Consider the following 25,170-nt stretch of genomic DNA (forward strand, 5'->3'; position numbering starts at 1 on the left):
AAAAGTCTTTTATGGGGACTTTTACTTTAAAAAAAAAAAAAAAAACGCTCTCTTCAGATGACCAACTTCCTGTTAGCAACCAGGCCTTGTGTGACAACGGTTCCTAGGCAGGATTTGTTTCTGTTAGCGGTAACTTACACGCAGTTATACAGTATTTGTTAACATTTTCATTTTGCTAAAGTCAAAAACGACATTCTGTGACAGCGCTATAATAAAATTATTAGTTCGACAATTAGCTAGTTCAAAAGTCATCTTTTTTTAACGAATCGCAAGCTAGTAAGGGTTTTTTTTATTGGGTTTAAGTCACACACTCTTCAAGATGAGCGAACAGCTCAAATTTATCGTTGAACAGCTGAACAGGGAGCCTTTTAAGAAAAACTTCAATCTCATTACCTTCGATTCTCTGGAGCCAATGCAGCTGCTGCAGACTTTAAATGATGTTCTGGCTGAAATTGATCCAAAGGTCAGTCAAAAATAATGTTTACACAATATCAAAAAAAAAAAAAAAAGTCATAATATAGTGTAATATTAATATAATACATAACAGTATTCTTTGCGGATTACATTACATTTCTATTTTAAAACTAGAGTGCTTTACAGACCTGACTGTTAGGTTTATTTGTCTGTGATGTGTTCCCATTAATCAGCTGTTTGTAACCCTTTATCTTGTCTTGATCCATGTATTTTTTGTTTCAGCAAGCCATCGACATACGTGAGGAAATGCCTGAGCAGACAGCCAAGAGAATGTTTACCCTTTTGGGGATGCTGAAATACAAACCGCCTGGAGGAATGTCTGAAGTGTAAGACAGAAATAGTGAAAAACTGTATAGAGTATATATATATATATATATATATATATATATATATATATATATATATATATATATATATATATATGAAGAGTTTGGTTCCAAAACGCTATAAATCCATTTGGATAAATTTGAGTAAAAATGTGTTTTCTTTACCAAGAAAGTGGCAACATGAAAACCAATATTTTCTGTTTCAAACATTCACATAGCATCTTTTGGTTGTAAAAACATAAAAAATTCAAATCTAGATTTTTGATTTTCAAAGGTTTATTTTAAAAACATTTTATTCCCCCCCCCCCCCCCACCAAAATGCAATAAATCCATGACACGTTTTTTTTTTTTCAAAATGCAATTTAATCCATCAATATAAAAGTTATTTTTCATATACACAACAAAGTAAGTTGATTCACATATATGACAGCCTCTGAACTTGGTCAATACTGATCTTATATACAGGCAAACTAAAAATACATTCAGTCGTTGCGTTTTGGAACCAAACTCTTCATATATATATATATATATATATATATACTAATATACTGTAAATAAATACGTGAGTTGTATGGGACATCCTACAGTATGTGACAGTAGTAGTGTATGATGCAGTATTAAATACTTTCCTAGCTAACGGGGAACATTCTCAGATTTTGGCAAGGTTCTTTCAAAGTGATGAACAAACGCTCTTCCAGTAACGTCAATAGAACATTTGTTTAAAGTTATAATAACATAAAAAATGTTGTTTATAGATCATTGGAACATTTTTCCTGAAACATTTTAGTTGGATTTTGTCTAATGTATTTTAAAAGTTACTACTTATTACTTTTTTCAGATGGTTCTGAGAACATTCAAAAGTATCGTTCCCATTAAACTTAAAAAATTATAAAATAGTGAAAACATTCCCTGAATGTTTTCTCTAACATTCACAAAGAACCAAGAAAATTTCTTTTTTTAAAAACTGGACATTTTGAACATTGTGAGAACATTCAGAAATAATGTTTTCATAACTTAAGGGGAACATTAGCAAAACGTTGAAGAACATATTTGTGTTAGATCAGTACATATGGGCACTATAGCTTGGTGCTGAGATCGTTTTCTGCTATTCAAACAGAAATATGAAATTGATTTAAGTACTTCAAATATCCAATCAGCTTTGAAATGTGCATTCCTCAACAGAAGCAGTTTTCGTCAGGGTTTGGTGGCAGGCAGTAAGCCTGTGGTGCACCCCATCTTGCACTGGCTGTTACAGAGGATTCCAGAGCTGAAGAAGAGAGCGTATCTGGCCAGATTTCTTGTCAAACTAGAGGTTCCTGCTGAGTTTCTTCAAGATGATATCATTGCTGAGACCTACCACCAGGTATGCCTACTGAACATATGGCTTGGCCTTAAAAAACTATTTGTTTTTAGATTCTATTCTCTTCAATTTTGTTTCCTAATTTTCCTGGCCTTTTTTGTACTCTGTTTGTGTACCGCCTGTAGATTCTTTGTGTATTTGTTCATGATTTTATATCAAAGTTGCATGAAACGGAAGCTACGGTAGACTTAAATCAGAGCCGAAAGTCTTAAATGCATAATGTCATGGCATTATTGCAAAATTTTGTCTTGTTTACCAATACCTAAACATCTTTAAATTAAAATACATTTACTTAAGATGCTGATGTAAAATGAAGTCTTCAAGAATTGAACAAAATGAGGCGAGTTTATACTTAAAACAAGAATCTGTTAGTGAGTTATGCAAACTTCCTTTTGAATAAAGTTGATTTTCCTGAGCCAATTGGCAGATATTTGTTCTTGTTTTAATCATAAACTCACTTCATTTTGAACAATTTAACAGAAAACAAGACTTCATATTTTATGTCATTTTGCATTCAAGTGCATCATGATTTAAGAATCTTTAGAGATTTTCTAAACAATTCTATTGTTTTCTTAGTATGAGGAGCTGGTGGAGGGATTCAAGAACATCCATAAAGAGTGTGAACAGCTGAAGAGCTCAGGTTTCTCCACCGCTGAGATCCGGCGGGTAAGAAAGCCAAAGTCCCATCTGGTCACGTAGCGTTTTGAATTATATATACAATAATAATGTGTTGCTGCAGGACATTGTTGCAATGGAGGAGGAGAAGGACCAACTCATCAAAAGGGTGGAGCGTCTTAGAAAAAGGGTAAGAAGCTAAAGTCCTATAGAATCTGTATGTGAAACTAAATAAAATTATGGAATTGCACCTGCAAATACACACGATTACAGAGAACTATCAAAGTGAGCTGCTGATTTCAGGCTTAACAAACGTACCTAGCTGCCTTTCCACTCTTCAAACATTTGTGTATGATTGTTGCATTATGCCCCCTAGTGGCAGTTGCATAGAACTTGCAAGTTGGTCCTTAAGCAGCCTTTGCCTTTCGCTTATTTACCATGGTAAAAATGAAAGAATAACGAATGTACAAATAAATCCAGAAAAAAACAAATGACCACCAATGCTTCTGAAAGAAAAACAAAGTATAGGTTTTCTAGGGCTAATCAAAGTAAATAATTATTTAAGAATTTTAAAATTATTTTTTGCACATAATTATTCATAACCAGCCATTTTACAGAAATAATGTTTAAAGAATCACATTTTATTGGAAAAATGTTAGTCATTCTCATTTTGGATACATCACATCCGGTCTGGCAGTTGCATCCGGTCTAGCCACAAAAGTTCTGATATTTCAACACATCCGAAGCTCAAATCGGATCCGAAAATTCCACACACACATATAATTTTAACTCCATGCAGCTCTCATCCTACTCTATATTGAAAATGAATGACCTCCAGTCTGTCATTTGTCGGAGATAGTGAAAAGATGGCATAACAGGACAGGAAACCCTATATAATGCCTGTTAGCAGGATGCCCACACAGAATCTGCACCCACAGAATTTGATTTGCATAATTATTTATTAATAGTTTAGCTAATTTGGTATTGCTTTCAGCTAGTAATAAAAGTGTGTAATAAAAATGTGCTGTATTTCAATAACCCTTTCTTTAACCATATTTAAATCTATTGCACAGAAAATGTGAAAAGGCAGTGCTGATTTGAGTTTTTGTGATGTTCTTCTGATCCACTAGGTGGAAGCAGTGTCAAACCATCAGCGCATGCTGGAGCTGGCCAGACAGTTAAGAGTGGAAAAAGAAAGAGAAGAGTCTCTTGCTCATCAGAAACAGGAGCAGAAAAACCAGGTAGAGACGGTCTGAATACTTGCATGAATATGTCAGTCTGTGTGTTTATGTCTGAATAAACTCACTGGAGCTCCAAGCAATCAGTGTCTGGACATTCTGATAGCATAGGTTGTGTTTTGTCTCTGGTGTAGCTCTTCCAGGCAGAGCAGAGACTGCAGAGATCTCAGATCCAGCTCAAAGACTTGCAGCAGGCAGCCGCAGACGAAAAGCCAGAGAGTAAGTTGTTATACTTGAGGACAGTGTCCCAGAATGACTCAGAGAGTTCTTGTGGTTAGAGCTGGTGCTAGCAAAATGCAACGGTCATGGGTTACGTTCTTAGCACACACACATACTAATTAAATGTATGTACTCAGATTTTTTTTTTTTTTAAAGGATTATAAATAAGCTGACTTTCCATTTTTAATGGATATATTATGTATAAATTATGGAGATTTGTCTACTTTGTTAAAGGGTTAGTTCACCCAAAAATGAAAATTATCCCATAATTTACTCACCCTCAAGCCGTCCTAGGTTTATATGACTTTCTTCTCTCAGCCAAACTCAATTAGAGTTATATTAAAAATATTCTGGCTCTTCCAAGTTTTATAAATGGAGTGAATGGTATCCTAGATTTTGAAGCCCAAAACAGTGCATCCATCCATCCATCCATCCATCCATCATAAAAGTAATCCACACGGCTCCAGGGTGTTAATAAAGGCCTTCTGAAGCGAAGGGATGTGTTTTGTAAAAAAAATATCCATATTTATAACTTTATAATCTACAATCACTGGCTTCCGGCAACGGCCGTACGCGAGTCAAGTTCCGGCGCACGGGTGACCTTTGACATTTTTGGGTGAATTAAACCTTTAACCTTTTGTCAGTTGTACCCTGTTTTGTGAACATTTTCAGGCTCTTTTTACTTCTTTTTCAATCGTTTGTTCAGAATGCATTTATTTGTTACATTGACTTTTTCTTGTGGTTTCACATTGCAAGTTTCAGAATTCCACTACAGTTTCTTTGACGTTCACTGAATCTTGTTACACTCCCACTGCGATAGACAAGCGTTGTGACAGAGAGTGAGATCACTGTAGAATAAATACTTGTGATCCTAATCCACAGGCCTCATGAAGAGACTTGAGGAGGACATCAAGTTCAACTCCTACATGGTGTCTGAGAAGCTGCCCAAAGAGTTGGAGAACATGAGAAAGGTGGTGCAGTACCTACAGAAGGTGGCGTCTGAGCCTGCTATGGGACAAGCAGAGCTGAGGGAGCTGGAGGACAAGGTCAGTCTGTGCGCATGAATTTAAATCATAATGCTAAAGTTCAAACTGTTGAGTACTGTTACGTTAAATGTTTGGAGTTAAATGTTTGGAGTTAAATGTTTTTGGAAGAAATCTCTTATGTTCGCCAAGACTGTTTTATCAAAATACGGTAAAAACAGTTATCTTTTGAAATATAATTACAATGTAATATAATTTTCTATTTTAATATATTATAATGCAATTTATTCCTGTTACACTGTCAGAAATCATTCTAATATGCTGATTTGGTGCTCAAGAAACATTTTTTTTTAAATAATTATCAACTGATATTATTATCAATATTTTCAGCATTCTTGATTAATAGAAAGTTCAAAATAACATTTGTTTGCATTAGAACAAACTTTGCAAAATAAATGTCTCTGTCATTTTATTGTGTCCTTGTTAAATACAAGTATTTTTCTTTTTAAAAAAAATCTCTTTGACTCCAAACTCTTGAATGGTAGTGTATATAGTAATGAAATTAGTCTTTTGTTCATTAGATCAGAGAAATCAACACAGAGATCAACCATCTGATCGAAAAGAAGATGATGCGTAATGACCCAATGGATGATAAACTCTCTCTGTTCAGACAGCAGGTTAGATGTCATCTCTCTTTTTCTCTTTTCTCACTTAGGTCACTTTGAAAGCTTAAACAGGTGTTGCTCTTCACAATTTACCTGATGGCCCAAACTTTGTTTTGCAGGCTATCTTTATTCATGCAGGGTTGAGTAATGTGTGATTTAGTGTTTGCCCCTTAAGCCTTTTAAGCCCAACGTGCCCAGAATGGAAACACAGGGTATAGGTGACCTCTGGCCTTCATACCCGTATGGAGAGATGATGCACTTGTCCTGCTAGTCTTTGAACTTGAAAGAATGTTTGATGTTCTCTGATTTGCTAATACAACAGTGTGCATGTGTTTCATATGTAATTGCCAGATGTCTATTATCATAGCCTATTACATGGCTTTCCAGAATACTTGATTCTGATTGGTCAGTCAAATACTTTTGTATAACAACTAGACTGTATAATTGACCTTTGTCCCTCCCAGGCAACTGATCATCCTACACACAGTGGTTTCTGAAGGTCTATGGGGCCATTCACACAGAATGAAACGCAGACCAGTAGAATGAAAAATTAAAAACCTCAAGGCATAGAGACGTTTTTTTTAAAGTTAAGCTTTTTCATTTGAGCACTGCACTTTTAGAACGCCATTCCATATGTGAGTGCAACAGTCAAACACATCTACAATATGAAAATGATGTAAAAGTAGTGCAGTGGAATGCAAAAAACGCATTCTATGTGAATGACCTCTGATGCCACTACTGAGAGTTCATCTATTTTGCATTTTTTTTGAATATTTTTTTTGACAAATTTAATTTGTTTATCAGCATCAATATGGCGAATTTGCTTATTTTATTAATGACCTAGAAATAGTGCAGAATCTTATTTTTTTGTTGTTGTAACTTTTTTATGAATAAATATTGACATTAAAAAAAAAAAAATCAGAACTTGAAAATCCTCATGTGGGAGTGAATAAACCAGCAAAAAAATGTTATAAAAAAAATGTAAAATGCAATGAATTTGTGCTTTCAGGCTGCTATTATAGTCCATAAGAAGGAAACCAAGGTGGAGGAGTTGCAGGAGGCCCGTGAGGAGCTGGCAGCTGTGGAAAGAGAACTGAACATGAAGAGCAGTCAGGCACGGGAGCGGGGTGGAGCGGAGCTGATCCGTGGAGATGAGGTTCTGAACACACACAGTCACCATCCACAGTGCCACCTCAAGTGTTTCAGGGTGTACTCACAAACTCATGTTGTTCTATATATAAATATTACAATATTTATTATATTAAAACTTCTGTATTAGCCAAGTGTTTGGCAAAAGGGAAAACCACAGCCCTTTTATCTTTTTTCTCTAGTCATGTAGCACTGATTTAAAGGGTTAGTTCACCCAAAAATTAAAATCTGTCATTTATTACTCACCCTCATGCCGTTCCACACCTGTAAGACCTTCGTTAATCTTCGGAACACAAATTAAGATATTGTATTTGAAATCCGATGGCTCCGTGAGGCCTTCATAGGGAGCAATGACATTTCCTCTCTCAAGATCCATAAAGGTACCAAAAACACATCTAAATCAGTTCATGTGAGTACAGTGGTTCAATATTAATATTATAAAGCGACGAGAATATTTTTGGTGGGCCAAAAAAAAACAAAATAACGACTTATTTAGTGATGGCCGATTTCAAAACACTGCTTCAGGAAGCATCGGAGCATAAATTAATCAGTGTGTAGAATCATGATTCGGATCACGTGTCAAACTGCCAAATGGCTGAAATCACGTGACTCTGGCACTCCGAACAGCAGATTCGACACGCTGATTCATTTATGCTCCGAAGCTTCCTGAAGCAGTGTTTTGAAATCAGCCATCACTAAATAAGTCGTTATTTAGTTTTTTTTTGGCGCACCAAAAATATTCTCAACGCTTTATAATATTAATATTGAACCACTGTACTCACTGATTTAGATACCTTTTTAGTACCTTTATGAATCTTGAGAGAGGAAGTGTCCATTGCTTCCTATGAAGGCCTCACGGAGCTATCGGATTTCAACTAAAATATCTTAATTTGTGTTCCAAAGATTAATGAAGGTCTTACAGGTGTGGAACGGCATGAGGGTGAGTAATAAATGACAGAATTTTCATTTTTGGGTGAACTAACCCTTTAAAAAGGACCTATTATTATGCATTTTAACATTTTCAACTTTCTTGTATGTAATGTTGTTGTTTGAGCATGAAAAAGTCTGCAAAGTTACAAAGCACAAAGTCACTCCAAAGGGAGTTATTCTCTATATCAGTAAGCACTGTTTCTGAACTCCCTGAAACGCTTCCATTATAGACTTGAGTTTTGTTCTGGAAACGAACACATCACAATATTCCTGATTTAAATAATTCCCAGCGAGGCCTGGTTGAGTTGCATTAGTAGTGTATTGAAATTTGCAGTTATGGTTAGGGGTGTGACATTTCAGAAACGCACTTGAAGCGGTTGACCAATCACAACACACTGATCCAGCCAACCAATCAGAGAATATTGTGCTTTTCAGAAGGATAGGCTTCATAGAGACGGGAACTAAATTGAGCATTACTGACTTACTGGGAAGAGAGGTGCTGCAACAATATAAAATATGTAAAAAATAATGTTTTTTCAGCATTCAAGCATGAAAATCTATTTTAGTAGACCCAAAAAACAAAATCAAGAAATTATAAAAGGGCATAATATGGCCTTTTTTAAAAAATACTTGTTTCGATTGCATAGAAAACCAAGTTTTATTAAAAGACTATCTTGCCAACAGTGAACTACCCCCTTAAGCAGCACTGCTCCAATAGGGCAGGTGACAGTTACGTCAGCTGGCTCGAACTTTCTCACACTGGCCTCGGAGCCAGAATATTTCCCAAAGTAACTGTCAGTGATGAACAGGCCTGTGTCTGTTTCTGAGACCTGTGAACTATCCTGTCCTCACTTTTTGCTGTCTGTCTGCGTTTTTTTTTTTTTTTTTTTTTTTTTTTACAAGCAAACGTTCCATTCCCCGCCTGCTCTTCGGCAGAGATATTGGCTGGCTGAGCAGATAGAGCGGCACCCTGGCTAAAATAGCCACCATCCCTCCCCCAGTTCTAGACTTCCTGCGATTTTATCAGCCTCCCCACGATAACACTTACTTCTGTCCATGGCTCATCCAACTGTGAACAGCAGCAGCCAAGTGATGGATAGCTGAAACTATAGAAGGAGTGTGTGTCTGTAGATGTGCAAAGCTGATCCGCTAAAATAGACAACATCCAAGTATGGTCAACTTGTGGCACAATATACAAGGAAAAAGAAGGGAAGAGAGGCTTTTGGACCAGTGGAAGACCCATCTATGACCTAAATTAGCTAAACATCTATGACCCAATCTAAGTAGATGGATAGATCTGTAGTTGCATCTTGTGTTTTCCAGTTCTCCATATCCACACCCTCTCATGCTTCATTTAAAGTCAATTAACAGCACTTGTGGTATAAAGTTGACTACTACTACTACTACTACTACAAAAAAAAAAAAAAAAAACTGTCATTGACTTATTTTCTTTAAAAAAAAGCAAAAAATCTAGGTTAAACTGAGGCATTTTAATACAGTACTTAATAATTCCCTTGTCCTTGTGACAAGCCTCACGGACAGTTCACATTGCGTATTATTCGTCATCAGCACAGTCCGCCCATGGGCCTAAAGGCTCAGGTATACTTAATTTCTCAATTACAGTTGAGCGTGCAAGCCTTTCAAAATATACTTTGATCTTAAGCATAAATTGGCATGCTCAGCATGTGGTTTGTTCAGCAAACATTTGCTGTGTACGGGTGCAAAAACTGGGCTGCATGCAGACAAGTGAAGAATACTTTTGGCTTTACAGTACAATGGAAGTGAATGGAGCCAATCTGTAAATGTTAAAATATGTTTAAATAGCTTAGTCACAAGATGTAAACAGTATGCATGTTAACATGATTTTACTGTGAAATCACTTATATCCACTTAATTCCACTTTTATAATGCATTTTCGCAGTTCAGAGTTCTCCAAACTTAAACTTTGTAACATTCAACTTGCGAATCACATGATCAATAAAAGATGTGATCAATAAAAGAATATGTATATGTATACGTAATATGCTATATGTTGAATTTACAGTATGCTTTTAAAAAAGAAGCAACAGCGTGACAATCACAAACCTTGCTGTGTCCAAAGAAATTTTGCATACCCAAAAATGAGAAGAAGAAAAAAAACTTAACGGAATAATTAATATAAGTGCTTTTTTTTTTTTTTTTTTTTTTTTTAAATCCTATGTACTTCCATTGTAAGTGGCTCAGAAAGAAAGAAGAAAACGAGGGACAAAGTTAAATAATAATTTTGTGTGGTAATCAGCATTATGCAACAAAGGCTGTCGTTTCAGCTTAACTTGTATTGAACGTGCAATAATGCATTTAAATCCTCATGTGTTACTGCTTTGATCGTTTGTGATGATGGAACTCGAGAACCCCTCCCAAATTGCTCCAACCTTGTCTGCCCTTGCTGTCCCAAAATACACAAAGCATAAACTCTCACACACAATCTCTACGTGCCCCAAGTGACATACGGCACATTGTGTGATTTCTGAGTTTGCTCTCTGGTGCCTCTCAACATTTATAGCCATTGGCAGTACTGACAGAAGAATAGCCTGATCGAGTGAGCTGCCAGATGAAGATGTTTTTTTGTCCCCTCTGGCTGCATGCCTGCGGGCTCAGGTTTCTTTTGTTGTGATCCACTGAGATGTTCCAGTGGCACCCTGGTTTGCCCCTTCTTCATAACCCCTCATTCCTCAGAGCTGTTTTCTCTTAGAGATTCTCACCTTCCTCTCACCTTACCAGAGACTCTGCCAAGGCCACAATGTTCCCCTGACTTTGTCTCATTGCATCCCTTAGCCCGTACATGCACATGAACCTCGGGTGGTGTGTGTGAATATCATTTTCCCGGGTGAGACGGCGGCTTTACTCTGTTTGCAGTCATTAGTGAGACACAGTCACTCAACCAGGGCTCATTGTGTTCGTGATGTTGATCCTATTTAAAACATCCAATGTCACATTTTCTCTTTGCACAGCAGATTCTTCTGACCCTGTTGTATGAAATTGGAGTTCCTTATTTTTCTTATTGACTGTCCATGTTATAGTATACATACAAGTTTTCACTGTCCAAAATTTATATTTCATGAGCATTTATTTATTTTAATATTTAACTATTTTTTAGCATTTACAATTTTTTTTTTTTTTTTTTGGAATATTAGTTGAGATGTAGTTGCCATGAAATATACCTACTTTTGGGACTATCCTACTGTGTGACATGCTATACTTCATGTTAAACTTCTTCAAACAGCATTTGACTTAGTTATTTTAATAATAATTATGAATGCAGATTCTGTGACCTAAAATTAAACTATGATTAACTGAGAAACTACATGAGTGCTTATGTTTTAAAAACTCATTTGTCACACCACAGGACCATTTAAAATTGACTAGTGTAAGAAAGAGAAATTAAAAATAGTGGAAAACATGAAATGATTATTCCTTGTACATTCATATACATTTTTACTTCACATCTTGATAAATAAAAAATATTATTTGAGATTTTTTTTCCTGGATATTTTCTATTTACCTATTTTCCTGGATTTTTTTGTTTTTGTTTTTAATATTTTAATTTTTTTTTCTCATTGCCCCTTTTCTTTGTTTATGTCTTTTATTTATATTATAGTCTTTTTTACTGTTGTTTTTCTTTGTATTTTTATTGTCTTTTTTTCATGTCTTAAGGGTTTAATTTTTTTCGTTTCAGTTTAAGCGATATGTGGCCAAGATGCGTGGCAAGAGCAGCACATATAAGAAGAAACGTCAGGAGATTGCTGAGCTGAAGGCAGAGTACGGTGTTCTACAGAGGACTGAAGAGATCCTGAGAGAACGACACACAGCTGGACATCAACAGCTGGTAAAAGCACATTTATCCGTCATTCTATCGCTCTCTTTCTCCATAATACCTATAAACATTCAAACTTTGTTCAAACTTTTTTGAAACTTTCAAATAAGTGTTTTCCAAGCCAACCTTGCTTTTCTAATTACAAATTACTGTCATTTGTATTTATTTGAATTTCAGTTCATTTTAAATCCACTTCCTTGCATTAAAATTTGAATCTGCATCCGCTTTGGTACGTTAATTCAAATTCAGTTCAATCTCAGGAATTGAAATTTCTCTAAATGGTGGTAAACCCTGCTTTACGGCCACCTTTGTTTTGCTTACATCAGTAGTGTTTTAGTGCATAATCTACCTTCCCTGTACCCATCCCTGTCTATTCAAATTGCATTACACTAAAGTTACAGCACCTTCCTGGAAATGACTTCACACCTCTGAATCCTCCCTGCCTCTGACTTGCTGATAGCCCATTTGACACAGAAAGGATTGGGCTATTTGTGATCACTGCATTTGCTCCCTGTCTGCATCCTGTGCTGTTATTTTTTGAGTAGGGGAATTTTCCTTCTCAGTTTTGCAGTTGGTTCCATGAGCCTAACCCCCTTCCCCCCCCCCCCCCCCCAAACACACACACACACACACACACACCCCTTGGCAACTTTTTTTTTCCCTCAGATAGCTTGGGCATCAGTCAAACCTCTGCCAACACACTCGTTCCACATGTCATGTCATGTGCAAAGTGCATCTGTATCAAGAGCATTACAAATGCATCAGCCAATAAAGTATATCTTGATTTAGTAGTGTTAAGAAAAAAATGATCCACTAGAAATCAAGGACTGACATAGGTGTCACACTGCAAATTCGGATGTCAACTCACCTTTTAGTTCTTAATCCTGTTCTGTTCACACACAGTTCAATAATTTACGGTAGTGACAACCGCATTCTACAACACAAATGCAGGTAGTGTACAGATCCGAACTGAACAACTAGTTGTTAATGATGTACAACAAGATATATGAGATATGAGAAATACATCTCTGATGCACATTAAAATACATATTATAAAACTGATAGTTCCGGCCCTTGATTCTGATTGGTTGAGCCGTGTTCAAAGCCATTGTAAAATTCCCGAAAACATAGAGCTGACCGCATTACATAAGTATTGCTGCGCCACTGAGTATGTATGTTGCTGCGTCTGTCTCAGCAACCACTCTTAGCAATGTAAAACATACATTTTGTTAATTGAAGCTTACTACATTATTTAGAAGAGTATTATGAGAGAGATATCGAGTAACTGAGTGTATTACCTGCATTCAGATTTAGCATTTTCATTCAGGTCAGTCCTATGTTCATAATAAAAAAATCCATTTGAATGTCCGCTGTGATCTTGTCCATTTAATTTAATGGGTTTTCCCGTGCCATGCTGACACTGATAGCACTAGTCAAACCATTTGTCATTTGCGTCTTGTTCCGTGTTCACAAGTTTCAATATGAAAGTCTTTGCGGCCGAGTGACTCGCTCATAAAGACGATCTTTGTCGCCATCTAATGGCATAATAAAAACTTTTGTTGCTGTTCACGGTCAGGGGCTATTTTTTTCCAGCGGCAGGAAGACTTTTAATGATTTTAATTCATGAAAGTTGCATTGATACATATTTTTGGCGTTAATATTTGTATTGTGTGGTAACCGTTTTATAAAAGCAATAAGCCCCCTGAAGCTGTGGTTTACAGTGGATTTATAACAGCTAAGTGGGTGCTCCATGCCATGCCTAGCTGTTATAGATTCACTGTAAACCATGGCTTCATGGGGCTTATTGCTTTAGTTTAATGAGCATCAGAGATCTATCTCTCGTCTGTATGTGCGGTGCAAGAAATTGCAGGGAAAGCTCCCGCTCTCACTTTCAAAATGTTTTCAAATTCGAACACTTCCATGTGCTTTCAAACGCTCCCATGCATTGATCATTGTAGCCAATTACAGACATATATGTTGAGCGCATTAACACAATAGCCAATCAGAGGTGTTTATGAATCCGCTCAACAAGTGTTAAGTGTCACATTTTTTAAATTACAATACCAACTTGGTATTGAAGTTGATAACAACTGCATAGCAATGCCATAGCAACCAGTCAGAACCCTCTAGAAATTGCTTAGCATCCACAGCCACCTAGCAACAGCCTAGCAACTATCCAGAATCCTTAGCGACACCCTTGCAACCATAACATCAATACCCTAGTGAGCACCTAACAGTAACCATAACTGTCTGTCAAGTGGTTGCTAAGAGTTACTGTCTAAAAAAAACTTTCTCACTTCCTTACTGCATTGATTTTTGATAACAATAGTATGTTTTATAATATGAACATTTTACAAAATATTATTTGTTGAATTGTTCCATTTTGTTACTGCATATGACTTAATGCTTACAAAAATGGTAAATGGTAAAAGGGTCTATTTGAAAATATCACCTATTAGAATTATATTAACTGATTACAGTGGTAAAAATGATCAATTAAAATTATTAATTTCTAAAATCTGTGCACCCCTAATAGTGACAAAGTATTTACCGAACTGTGATTACAGAATTACAGGGAAAGCTCCCGCTCTCACTTTCAAAACGCTTTTTCAAAACAAACCAAACTGTGAAAAAATTGTACGTCTAAACCCGTAATATTTGCAAGGTTTTTAATTTTCCCTGACTAGTCTAAAATGTCTAGAAGATGAAGGAAAGTTGGGTTGAGTCATACTAAACTGTCAAAATGTGATTCTGTCATGTAATCTCCCCAGGATATAGTGCTCAGCACATTTCAGTCCTATTATGAAACTCATGGCCGTTAGTGAAGTTCCCTCTGTACCAAGAGAATAAAGTGCTTTGCACTGCCATTTGTGGCTTTGAGTCCTGACTATCTGTACAGACACAACCTGTCAGAAAGCGCTTAACCATGACACTAGCTGTCCACACAATCCTTCAAAATCTGCATTACATCCAACTTTTATGTTATCACAAATAGGGTTGCTTGGTATACCGGTACTATGGTAGTATCGCAACGCTAAAGCTTCAAAATACTTCCGATGCCATTTTGCTTTTTAAAAGGTAGTATTGTCAGTATGGTAGTGCCATAAGGAATGTTGTATGTGTGGCAGATACACTATTTAAAACATTCATTTGAACACACGTGCCTGTAAAAACATTACAAGAAAGTTTTCTTAGTGCCATTGCCTTTCTGTTAGCGTCTTGTTGTGTGTTTCCTGGTGCTTCAGTTCATTTTGCAATGAGGTGAAGTTGCACTTGCATGTCGTTTTTCGCACTGCAGTTTATCAGGAGAAAGGGTCTGAAATGATTTTAAAAAATAGCAGCTCAAGCATCACTTACAATATGTAATTTTCGCCGCTAGAGGTCGCTTATTCAAAACAAAGGCATAGCTTGATGACGCCTTGATTTTGCGGAATCATGGGAGGTGTTGTCTTCACGTCTACAGCTGGTGGAAAAGAATCCAAAGAGACTTGGGCAGAAATTATATTCATGGATGAGATGATGTATTAAAGATTTATTAACATTACTGTAGTATGAAGCAGTGTGTGGCTGAATGCTATTGGAGCAGATTGAGGCCGCTGAAGCGACTGCTAATGAGAGACGAGCGTGACACATGGCTCGAGAGCAACAGAGCTTTTATTCCTCTTGTTCTGGTCATGCGTATGTGGGGTAACGCAGTGCTGGTTTATCATATTAGATACATTTTTGTGTTGAAAATTGTTATAATCCTAATATGTGCACCTTACTTTTTGCACACTGCAGTAAGCTAGATCGATATTAGGCATGGTAAAACATTGGGTAAATCAAGAAAACGAGATTTAAACAATAAGACTTGTGTTGAGCTATATAACAATGATTCATTTTTTTCTGTAGATTAATGTACCCATCCAAACAGTTGCTCACCTGTCTAATAAAACACAACATATATTTAGTGTTTCCATGGTTTCTACAAAATAAAACTGGAAATCGTCCCGTGTCCTGGTTAAAATTGCTTATTTCTCTGGATTTAAACATTCTTGGAAACATTTGGTATAATGTAAGTACACAAGCCAAGAAAATATATAACATTGTTCTAGTGGTTTTTGCATATTTTAATCCAAAAATCTTACATATTGTGCCTTTAATCAACATCATAATATCTTTATATTAGAATGTATTCTCACAGTTTTTCCGTTGCTCATTGACCACTTCTGGAACAGGTGTAATAGTTTGTTTCTCATTCATCGTTCATTTTGTTCGATTTGGTTTCAAACACACACATGCCTGCATTGGTTAATGTTATTTTGGTCACAACATCAGTCAAGAAAAATAATTTTAAGAGGCAGAGACCATTATTACATTTGATGAAATATAATGAAAAGTTTTTTATTAAGAACTGAACAACATGTCCTGATGAGTCATGCACATTGACCAGGGACATTTATTATGTAAGTAAATAGGGCCAATTCTGATTTCATTGTAAGATTGTTGCTACAAAGGTTGGCTAACATGGTTCAGATCTTGCTTGATTTGTGGACTGAAATTATGCAGCTCACAGCTAAAATGTTATGTAGAAACACTGATTGTTTACCTTATGCAAATACCCAAACTGAGAAACATTTTAGTAATAATCTATTCAAACTGACAAGGCGAATAAACATTTGTTCTATTTATGCTTTGTTTGTGTTTTCGTGTTCAGCAATCTCTGGAGGCTCAGCGGGGGATCTCAGGCTACAGCGATACTCAGGAAGAGCTGGAGAGAGTCTCCGCTATCAAGAGCGAGCTGGACGAGATGAAGGGACGAACACTGGACGACATGTCTGAAATGGTGAGCTGGGCCAAGTGCATCAATACAAACCGCCCCCATCCTAAATTCGCTAAATAAGCTTTTTGTTAGATAATAATGTTACTTATCCAACAACATAGCATGTTGGGTAAGTAAGTTTATGATCTAACAAAAAACAGCTTATTTAGCTAATATATGGTGGCTAAACATGATGTCCAGCTTATAAATGCCATATACTGTACATTATTAAAAAAACATTAAAACTATGTTTCTTTAACTGCCTTTGTCTTGTGTAGGCATTTGGTAGTTTCTCTCTCGGATCTTCATCATCTGTCATGACGATTTGTGTTTATTTAGGTAAAAAAGCTGAATTCAGTGATAGCACAGAAGAAGACTGCTTTATCTCCACTGATAAAGGACCTGAGAGCTCTGAGGCAGGAACATGCGGTGAGTGACTGTTTAGCGTCAAGCGAGATACTGGAGATACAAAGCCATTTGTTTCTCTCCCCCATACCGAGAATCACTTTCAACTACAAAGAGCCAATCAGCATATCAGCTCTGTCAGAATTATATTCTCTTTTGTTTTGGTTGTTTAAACAGGAGCTCGCTCCAGAGTTTGAGCAAAAAAAGGCTCAGTATGACACCTGTGCTGCAGGACTGGAGAGCAATAGATCCAAGCTGGAACAGGTACTCTATTACGGGGCTCAATCAGGGTTGTGTAACATTCATATGGAATTGAGTGTAATTAAACTCCTAAGATTGAATTGAGACTTGGAAAATAATAATTGTAATTTGAATTCAAGAAAGTAGAATTAAAATGCAAAGAAAATCAAAAAAATAAATTCTGTTTATTATGCATTTAACTTTTCATTATGAATTACCTATAAACATTTTATCATACACACAAGCTATGAGGTATTTCCAGAAACATTAGATTATCTTAATCATTTAATATATATATTTATGGTGATAGTAATAATTAAATTTACATTTATTTATAATTATATATCGTTTATTAATTCAAAATAATTTTATTGTAATCTTTTTATTTTAATTTGATTTGCATTATCTATCAAATTTAACTTATTTTATTAAATATAATGAAATTTTTCATTACATATAATTAGTAACTTTCATTTTATAGGCCATTGTAGAAAAATTCTTCATTTCCCAGAATGCTGTTCTTCAGTTAATATTGAAATATAAAAAAAATGCCTTCAAAGTGGAGTATAAACGGCATGATGGATACAATTATATTTAAGTAATAAACACCAAAAAATACACCATCTGTGTGATAACATGTTTATGGGTAATTAATACTGAAAAATTAAATGTATAGTGTTACATGATTTTTTGTATAGCTAAACAACAAAGCAGGCTTATATCCTATTTTAACTGCAATTATTTTTCCTCTCAGTCCAATTCAGATTCGGGTTCAACATCCTGTGGGGCCAATTTGGTTCAAATTCCAACTTATACATTAGATAGCCATTTATTAAATAGAATTTTGCCCAACCTTGGCCTCAACCTGTTTTTTTAGCATCTTATGAAATACAAATACAAATACAGACAGTGATTTAATGCCCTGGGGGCATTAAACCTTCTATTTTAAGTCTTAAAGGAATAGTTCACCCAAAAATGACCAATTTTGTCATTACTTACTCACCCTCAAGTGGTTCTAAAGCTATATGAGTTTATTTCTTCTGCTGAACACAAAATAAGTTATTTTAAAGAATGTAGGTAACATTCAGTTGATGGCACCTATTAACTTCCGTAGTATTTGTTTGCTACTGTGGAAGTCAATGGGTCAAATGATGACAAACTAATTTGACCCAGTCAAATGATGACACAATTTTTATTTTTTGGGTGAACTATCCTTTTAAGTTAAGATCTGACGAGTTAATTTAAGTTTGTATTACAGAAGCAAATCTTAACTTGATTTAGGATTCTGATCCTATTTTACAAAATCTCATCTTATCTCCATCGATTTCATATATCAACTCTCAGGTCTGTTACCAAGCAACCAAGGATGCGCAAGCAGCTGCCGTGAAGTAAACGCTCGAGATTAAAATGGAGAAACAAAATAAGTGTGCTTTTTTTAAGTGCTGCAGAAAGAGAAGTTTGGTTGAAAAGACAAATCCTATCACTATATTTCATGGGAGTCTGTAATTATTTATCAGTGTTTTGTCGTGCTGCAATGTGCAGCACATCATTTCAGTGTTTAAAAAATATTTCCAACATCTGTTATCATTAATTAATGTGACGCCATTCTCAGACGGCTTTTGTTATGTGAGTTTTACAGTTGGCTCTCAAATTATTTTGAAGTTAATTTTTGTCGATTTAGGATGCTTCTGTAATACCCTTTTCCTATCCGTACTTAAAATAAGATGTCATTTAGCTTATGTCATAAATGAGGTTCTAGCTGAAATTGCCATGTTTACCAAACAGATAAGATAGGATTCTAAAGTTAGGATCTTTCTGTAATATGCCCCCTGATGTTATACAGGAAGTGAGGACACTCAGGGAAGAGACGGCACAGGAAGAAAGCCGATATCATCACATTAACTGCATGAGAGAGGTAAAACCCATCTTCCTCTTAAACCCAGGATACGCTGCACGGTTTTTGGCTGTCCCAGACGAAAGATTGCCATTGTGAAACAATCGTGGAGATTTCTGTCATCGTGGCTCTTTTTCGGTGGTCCTATGTCATACAGTGAGAGAGGTTCAAAGACGGCTGTTTTCCGGTCTTGCAAAGATAGCCTATGATCATTTTCTGCGACATTTTATTATTCTATAGAAACTTGCATAGTAGCCTACGAGTCAATAGGTGTCATCATCGTACAGTCTACATGCACGTCGTACCCAAGTTTAACAGATCCATTTAGCACAGTGTGATTTGTAATGATCTTATAGGATTGCTAAAATCGTGCAGTGCATCCCGGGCTTTAGACATTTCCAGTTCTGTTGTTGTCTCTCACTCTTCCCTCGGCCTCTCCTTCACAGATTACTGAGAGTCAAATGCAAAGAGCAGCAGAGCAGAGTAAGATCAATCAGTCAATGGACTTACAGGTGCGAAGGACGGCTCTCAGGTAAGAAACTGGAGATATATCTGCTATAGATAAACCTCAAATCTCCATTGAAAAGACAGACATGCACAAACACATGGATTCCTGCATCATAACTGACAAACAAATGGTCCCTAAGAGACTCTTTTGAGCTCACAGCTCTCAGCATGCCTGCCTGCCTACTGCTCAGAATGGTTGTTTTTTTTCATGTCTTTTGTTTCATCTATGCTTCAAGTATCTATTCACCCATTTTTTTATCCATCCAGCCTACACATTTAAAAAGTTTAGCAGAATTTCTGTTAAATGTGGAGGTGGGCGGTAGCCTTGTGGTTAAGGATTTCAGCTGTTAACACAAAGGTTGCAGGTTCAATCCTAAGCAGGAGTGACTCAGGAATTGGAGAATTGCTGTAATCATAAGTCATAAGTTCTTTTGCTATTGTTAGATTAGATTAGCGCAATGAAAGTGTATTTGGATACCTGCTCAATAGAAAGGAACTAAATGTGACATTTAAAAAGATTGTTCACCCTAAAATTAATTTCTGTCATAATTTTCTCAGCCTCATGTTGTTTCAAACCTGTATGATTTTCTTTATTGTGTAGAACACAAAAGGAGGCAGAATGTTTTCACTGCTATTTATTTGAGAGCATATAGTCAACAGAACCTGTCAAGCTCCAAAACATGAAAAGACCCAAAAAGTATTGTAAAAGTGGCCAAAATGACTACGGCCCTGTTTCCACCTGGAATTAAGATGTGTTTTGGTCGATCGGATCACATGTAGACGAAGGAGACACATACCCGTTTACACCTGGTGTTTTAATCCGTCTCTCTTGTCTACTTTCAACCACTTCTGTCCTGATTTATTCGAGGGGAGGGTCTGTAGGTCGGTAAATGTATGGGTTTTTTCAGATCCTTCAATCTAATGGACAAAATAAGCTTGTGCAACTTACATATGAATGCGCACAGAGACAATAGAAAAACATACTGTGAGCATCAGCTTTCATTTCTGCTCTGACAGCCCCAAGACCGGCCGAACACTATGTGTGCCTGTTAGAAATCAGGAATGGTGAGAGAACATTGTGCTTTGTACATGTTTTATCTTCAAACCAAACTTGGGTCTTCTGCCGACAAAGTGTAAATCCCGTCTGGCTCAGGTTTGCTAGGTTTTCACAACAAAACCCGCCCAATTGCTACTCAAAACTAGCTCGAAACTAGTCCCAATCACGTTCTGGTGGGTAAAATCCACGGGTTGGCAGGGTTCCCCTGGTACAATTCGCATTCCAGTGGCTAAATATGTTATTTGGGGTCGCTTCAACCTGCGGACATGAAAAACAACCCGCGGCAACAACGATAAAGTAGCCCAGTACTTGGCTCTCTGGCTAGCACTCTTCCCATAATTTTTATATAAAACAAACATACATTCTAGTGGCATTTGTTGTAAACAACATTTTTTTGTAAATGCCTAAACTAATTTAGTTAAAGCAAAAATTAAACTACCGGCATGTAGGAAATGCACAATACAAATAAACTTGGGCTCACATACTTTTCTCATTCACAAATCCAAATGTGTGCGCAAATGTGTTCTGAAAAATACAGTGAGTATATTTGGAACAATATAAGATCGAGTACATGAAGACAGAATTTGTTAACTGAACTAAAACAACTGTTCCTTTAAGGAATCATTGTATAACCTTTCCTTGCAGAGAGAAGTACATTGCGAACACAGCTGAGCAGGAGTCCTTGGGCAAGGTAAGGAGACAGTCTTTGACCATCTGTCAAACCTCTCAGACTCATAACTTGGTTCCACCAGGTCATTCACTTGTCTTTATCTCATCTGTCGGGCTCAACTTTGTGTTAGTTAAGAGTGGGGGGCCTGGCCTCTGTGATATTTCTGCCAAACCGCGTGGAGCATGCGATCAGTGTCACGCCACATCGTGCCAGTGTTAGTACAAAGCTTGTGTAATCATTGCCCCAATGTACAACCAATAGACCACCCTCTCAGCACAGTGGAAGGAGAGACGACGGTATGCCAAGCTCTCCCGTAACTGTCTGTCCTGCCCTTTAACTGTTTACTGCTGCGACTTTACAAGCTTTCTGAATCCTTGAATTATGCCAGATTTGACTGCCGGCACATGGGTACAATACATTTATTGGCTCAGCAAGAATTTGAAATTCGGATAAGGTATCGTGGGGTCAGGTTTTTTGCTTTGAACATATGTAAATGATTGTTTTTATCTCCAATTAGCATCAGAACATGCAGCTCTAGACGTGTTTTTCAAAGCCAATGAACATTGTGTCTCTGTGGACTTGCAGGTTCTACGTCAGCAGGTGAAACAGGTGCGAGAGAACCAGGAGCCCAATATGAGACAGATGAAGATGTGGAAGGACCTGGAGACGCTGTTGGAGTGCAAGAAGCAGTGCTACCTCAAGGCTCAGAGCCAGGCGCCTATTGGGCACGTCATCCAGGATGTTGGCAAGGATATGCTGGTTCTGTGATGCCATTTCCCATGCAAAAGTTGTCTTTCTGGTCATTAATATATGAATTATGTGTATATAATTGTGTGTGTGTGTGTATATTATATATATATATATATATATATATATATATATATATATATATAATATACACACACACAATTGTTTGTATATTTTGAATGTTAAAACAGTATATTAATATCTTACACACTGACTTCCAATAAGTCCCTGGTCTCGGTTTTGACACGTCTTTAAGAACAGAGCTCCAGTCCATGTGTCCAAAGATAACACCCTACAAAGTGCTACACTTTAGATGCGCCTGTGCTCCAAGTTATTTTGGGAAACAACAGCCATGACCTTGGCCAGAAGAGCTGTCCAATTTAGGAATTCAGTTAGATCTCCTTTTGTTGCTTTGTCAAGGTAGTGCTGAAGTAGTAATCACTCACTTGTCCCATCATCATACATTTAGTTAAAAAAAAAAAAAAAAAAAGTTTTTTCACGTCTTTTTCACTGTATGAAAAAGTAGGAAGACTGCTAGGCTAGTTCACTTCTATTTTTGTTTGAAAAATTGAAAAGTTATGTAAACATGTTGTATAATAAAGTTATAAAATATATTGTAAATTAGCAACTTATACGGTTATGCAGTTGTTGTTTTTATTTTTTTAACATTATAATTTAGAATCTTGAGCAGTTCTGATCCTGTATTCAGATCCTGTATATAGGTGCCATTCCGCTGGTTCTTTTTAGAACATCTAGTAAAACTTTCTTTCTCTCTTTTTTTTCTGTCTGGTGCATTCATCCATCTGGAATGTCATTGTTTGGATGAGAATTACAATCACTAAAGAACTCATAACCATAAGCATATATAAATTGATCCTTTCTATAAAAATGGATATAGAGTTCTAGGGTGGTAATTCATTCATTTATTCTTATATTAATAATATAATAATATGCAGAGGTCACCCTGAGTAGGTGGGTGTAAGTACCGCATCCTCCCATAGTGTTGCATATCTGTGAGTCTGCACAGTATAATGGACATCTGGCAGCTTGAAATGATTTAATACTGACTCAGTCTTGTTCAAAATGCCCACATCATGATCACATTTTAATTTTCTTTAACCAACAATTAGAGTAAAATAGAAAAGCATTTAGTTTTACATTTCAAAAGAAAAGATCTCTTAAATCTGTTTAAAATAATGTGGCAAGTTCTTAAAAACGTAATCTTTGTGTCCACACTGATTTAATTTTTATACTGTTTTCTACTTCTTATTTATGAAATTATTAAAATGCTTTTAGTTTAACCTTGAATACATGTAAATGAACATTAATCATTATTTTTCATGTGTGTCAAAAAACACGCCTTTTTCTACTATATACATTACAACACATAGTGTGTATATACAGCTATGGAAAAAATTAAGAGACCACTTAACATTGATTTCTGAACTTGGAGTGGTCTCTTAATTTATTCCATAGCTATATATATATATATATATATATATATACAGTTATGGAAAAAATTACAGACCACTCCAATTTCAGAAATCAATGTTAAGTGGTCTCTTAATTTTTTCCATAGCTATATATATATATATATATATATATATATATATATATATATATATATATATATATATATATATATATATATATATATATATATATACATATATACATATATATATACACACACTACCGTTCAAAAGTTTTGGTTCAGTAAGATTTTTTAATGTTTTAAAAAAAGTATCTTCTGCTCACCAAGCCTGCATTTATTTGAAAAAAAAACCTCAATATTGTGAAATATTATTCCAATTTAAAACCGCTGTTTTCTATGTCAATATACAGTAAAGTGTAATTTATTCCTGTGATCAAAGCTGAATTTTCAGCATCATTACTTTAATCTTCAGTGCAGATCCTTCAGAAATCAATCTAATATGATGATTGGATGCTCAAGAAACATTTATGATTATTATCAATGTTGAAAACGGTTATTTACACTTTATTTCATGATGCTATGATGAATAGAACGTTCAAAAGAACAGCATTTGTCTGAAATCTAAATCTTTTGTAACATTAAACACTACCGTTCAAAAGTTTGGGGTCAGTAAGAATTTTAATTTTATTTTGGGGGGATAGAAATAAAATTAATCAATACTTTTATTCATCAAGGATGAGTTCAACTGATCAAAAGTTACAGTAAATACATATATATATAATGTTAGAAAATATTCTATTTTAAATAAATGCTGTTCTTTTGAACGTTCTATTCATCATAGCATCATGAAATAAAAATGTAAATAACTGTTTTCAACATTGATAATAATAATGTTTCTTGAGCATCAAATCATCATATTAGAATGATTTCTGAAGGATCATGTGACACTGAAAACTGGAGTAATGATGCTGAAAATTCAGCTTTGATCACAGGAATAAATTACACTTTACTGTATACTGACATAGAAAACAGCTGTTTTAAATTGGAATAATATTTCACAATATTGCTGTTTTTGTTTGTATTTTTAATCAAATAAATGCAGGCTTGGTGAGCAGAAGATACTTCTTTTAAAACATTAAAAAATCTTACTGACAAAAAATACTTTGATTAAACTTAGACATTGAGAACATCACAGAGAATTTCTTTTATCGTTATATGTATATTTGAACGTACTTTATCTCGACAGAAAACAATGAGAGTTACATATACGTACTCAAAATACTAAATAAATATAAATATATAGGGTACAAAAACAAAACTGTTGTCATGAAGCATAAATACACGTGCAGCTTTCCAAGAACACCGTTTACCTGCGAGTTCACCTGCATTGGAGGGGCGGGGCAAAAGTTATATCAGCTGCATTGAGTGACAATCTGTTAAACCAATAAGCACACGTCTGCTCAATATACGTCAGTATATTGCCTAGCCAAAGTCGATTGATTGGATGTTGATGGGCTCCCTGAACACTCGCTGTCCAATCAGCGTCCTCCACATGCGGCAGAGAGGCAGTAGTGAGTCTCCTGCGATAAAACGAGTAAACGC

At 35.8% G+C, this 25,170-nt stretch overlaps 1 protein-coding gene across 2 annotated transcripts; it reads left to right on the forward strand.

The window, feature by feature from the left end:
* The first annotated feature begins 96 nt into the window (after positions 1-96).
* Positions 97-22,863, forward strand: ift81 (intraflagellar transport 81 homolog). Of its 2 annotated transcripts, XM_067393524.1 has the most exons (18): positions 97-463; positions 697-800; positions 1,983-2,163; positions 2,737-2,826; positions 2,900-2,965; positions 3,906-4,016; positions 4,148-4,232; positions 5,115-5,278; positions 5,797-5,892; positions 6,890-7,036; positions 11,675-11,824; positions 16,509-16,637; positions 16,953-17,042; positions 17,196-17,282; positions 19,102-19,173; positions 19,599-19,684; positions 21,362-21,407; positions 21,972-22,863. In XM_067393524.1, the coding sequence occupies exons 1-18, from the start codon at positions 320-322 to the stop codon at positions 22,152-22,154; spliced, it is 2,031 nt and encodes a 676-aa protein (XP_067249625.1). In that variant the 5' UTR covers positions 97-319; the 3' UTR covers positions 22,155-22,863. The 2 variants fall into 2 exon arrangements, with proteins under 2 accessions (XP_067249625.1, XP_067249626.1); XM_067393525.1 differs by lacking the exon at positions 5,797-5,892 and having other exon boundaries at positions 5,115-5,203; positions 6,929-7,036.
* Positions 22,864-25,170: the final 2,307 nt, after the last annotated feature.

This window comes from Chanodichthys erythropterus, chromosome 9 (genome assembly GCF_024489055.1).
Source record: "Chanodichthys erythropterus isolate Z2021 chromosome 9, ASM2448905v1, whole genome shotgun sequence".
Classification (NCBI taxonomy): domain Eukaryota; kingdom Metazoa; phylum Chordata; class Actinopteri; order Cypriniformes; family Xenocyprididae; genus Chanodichthys; species Chanodichthys erythropterus.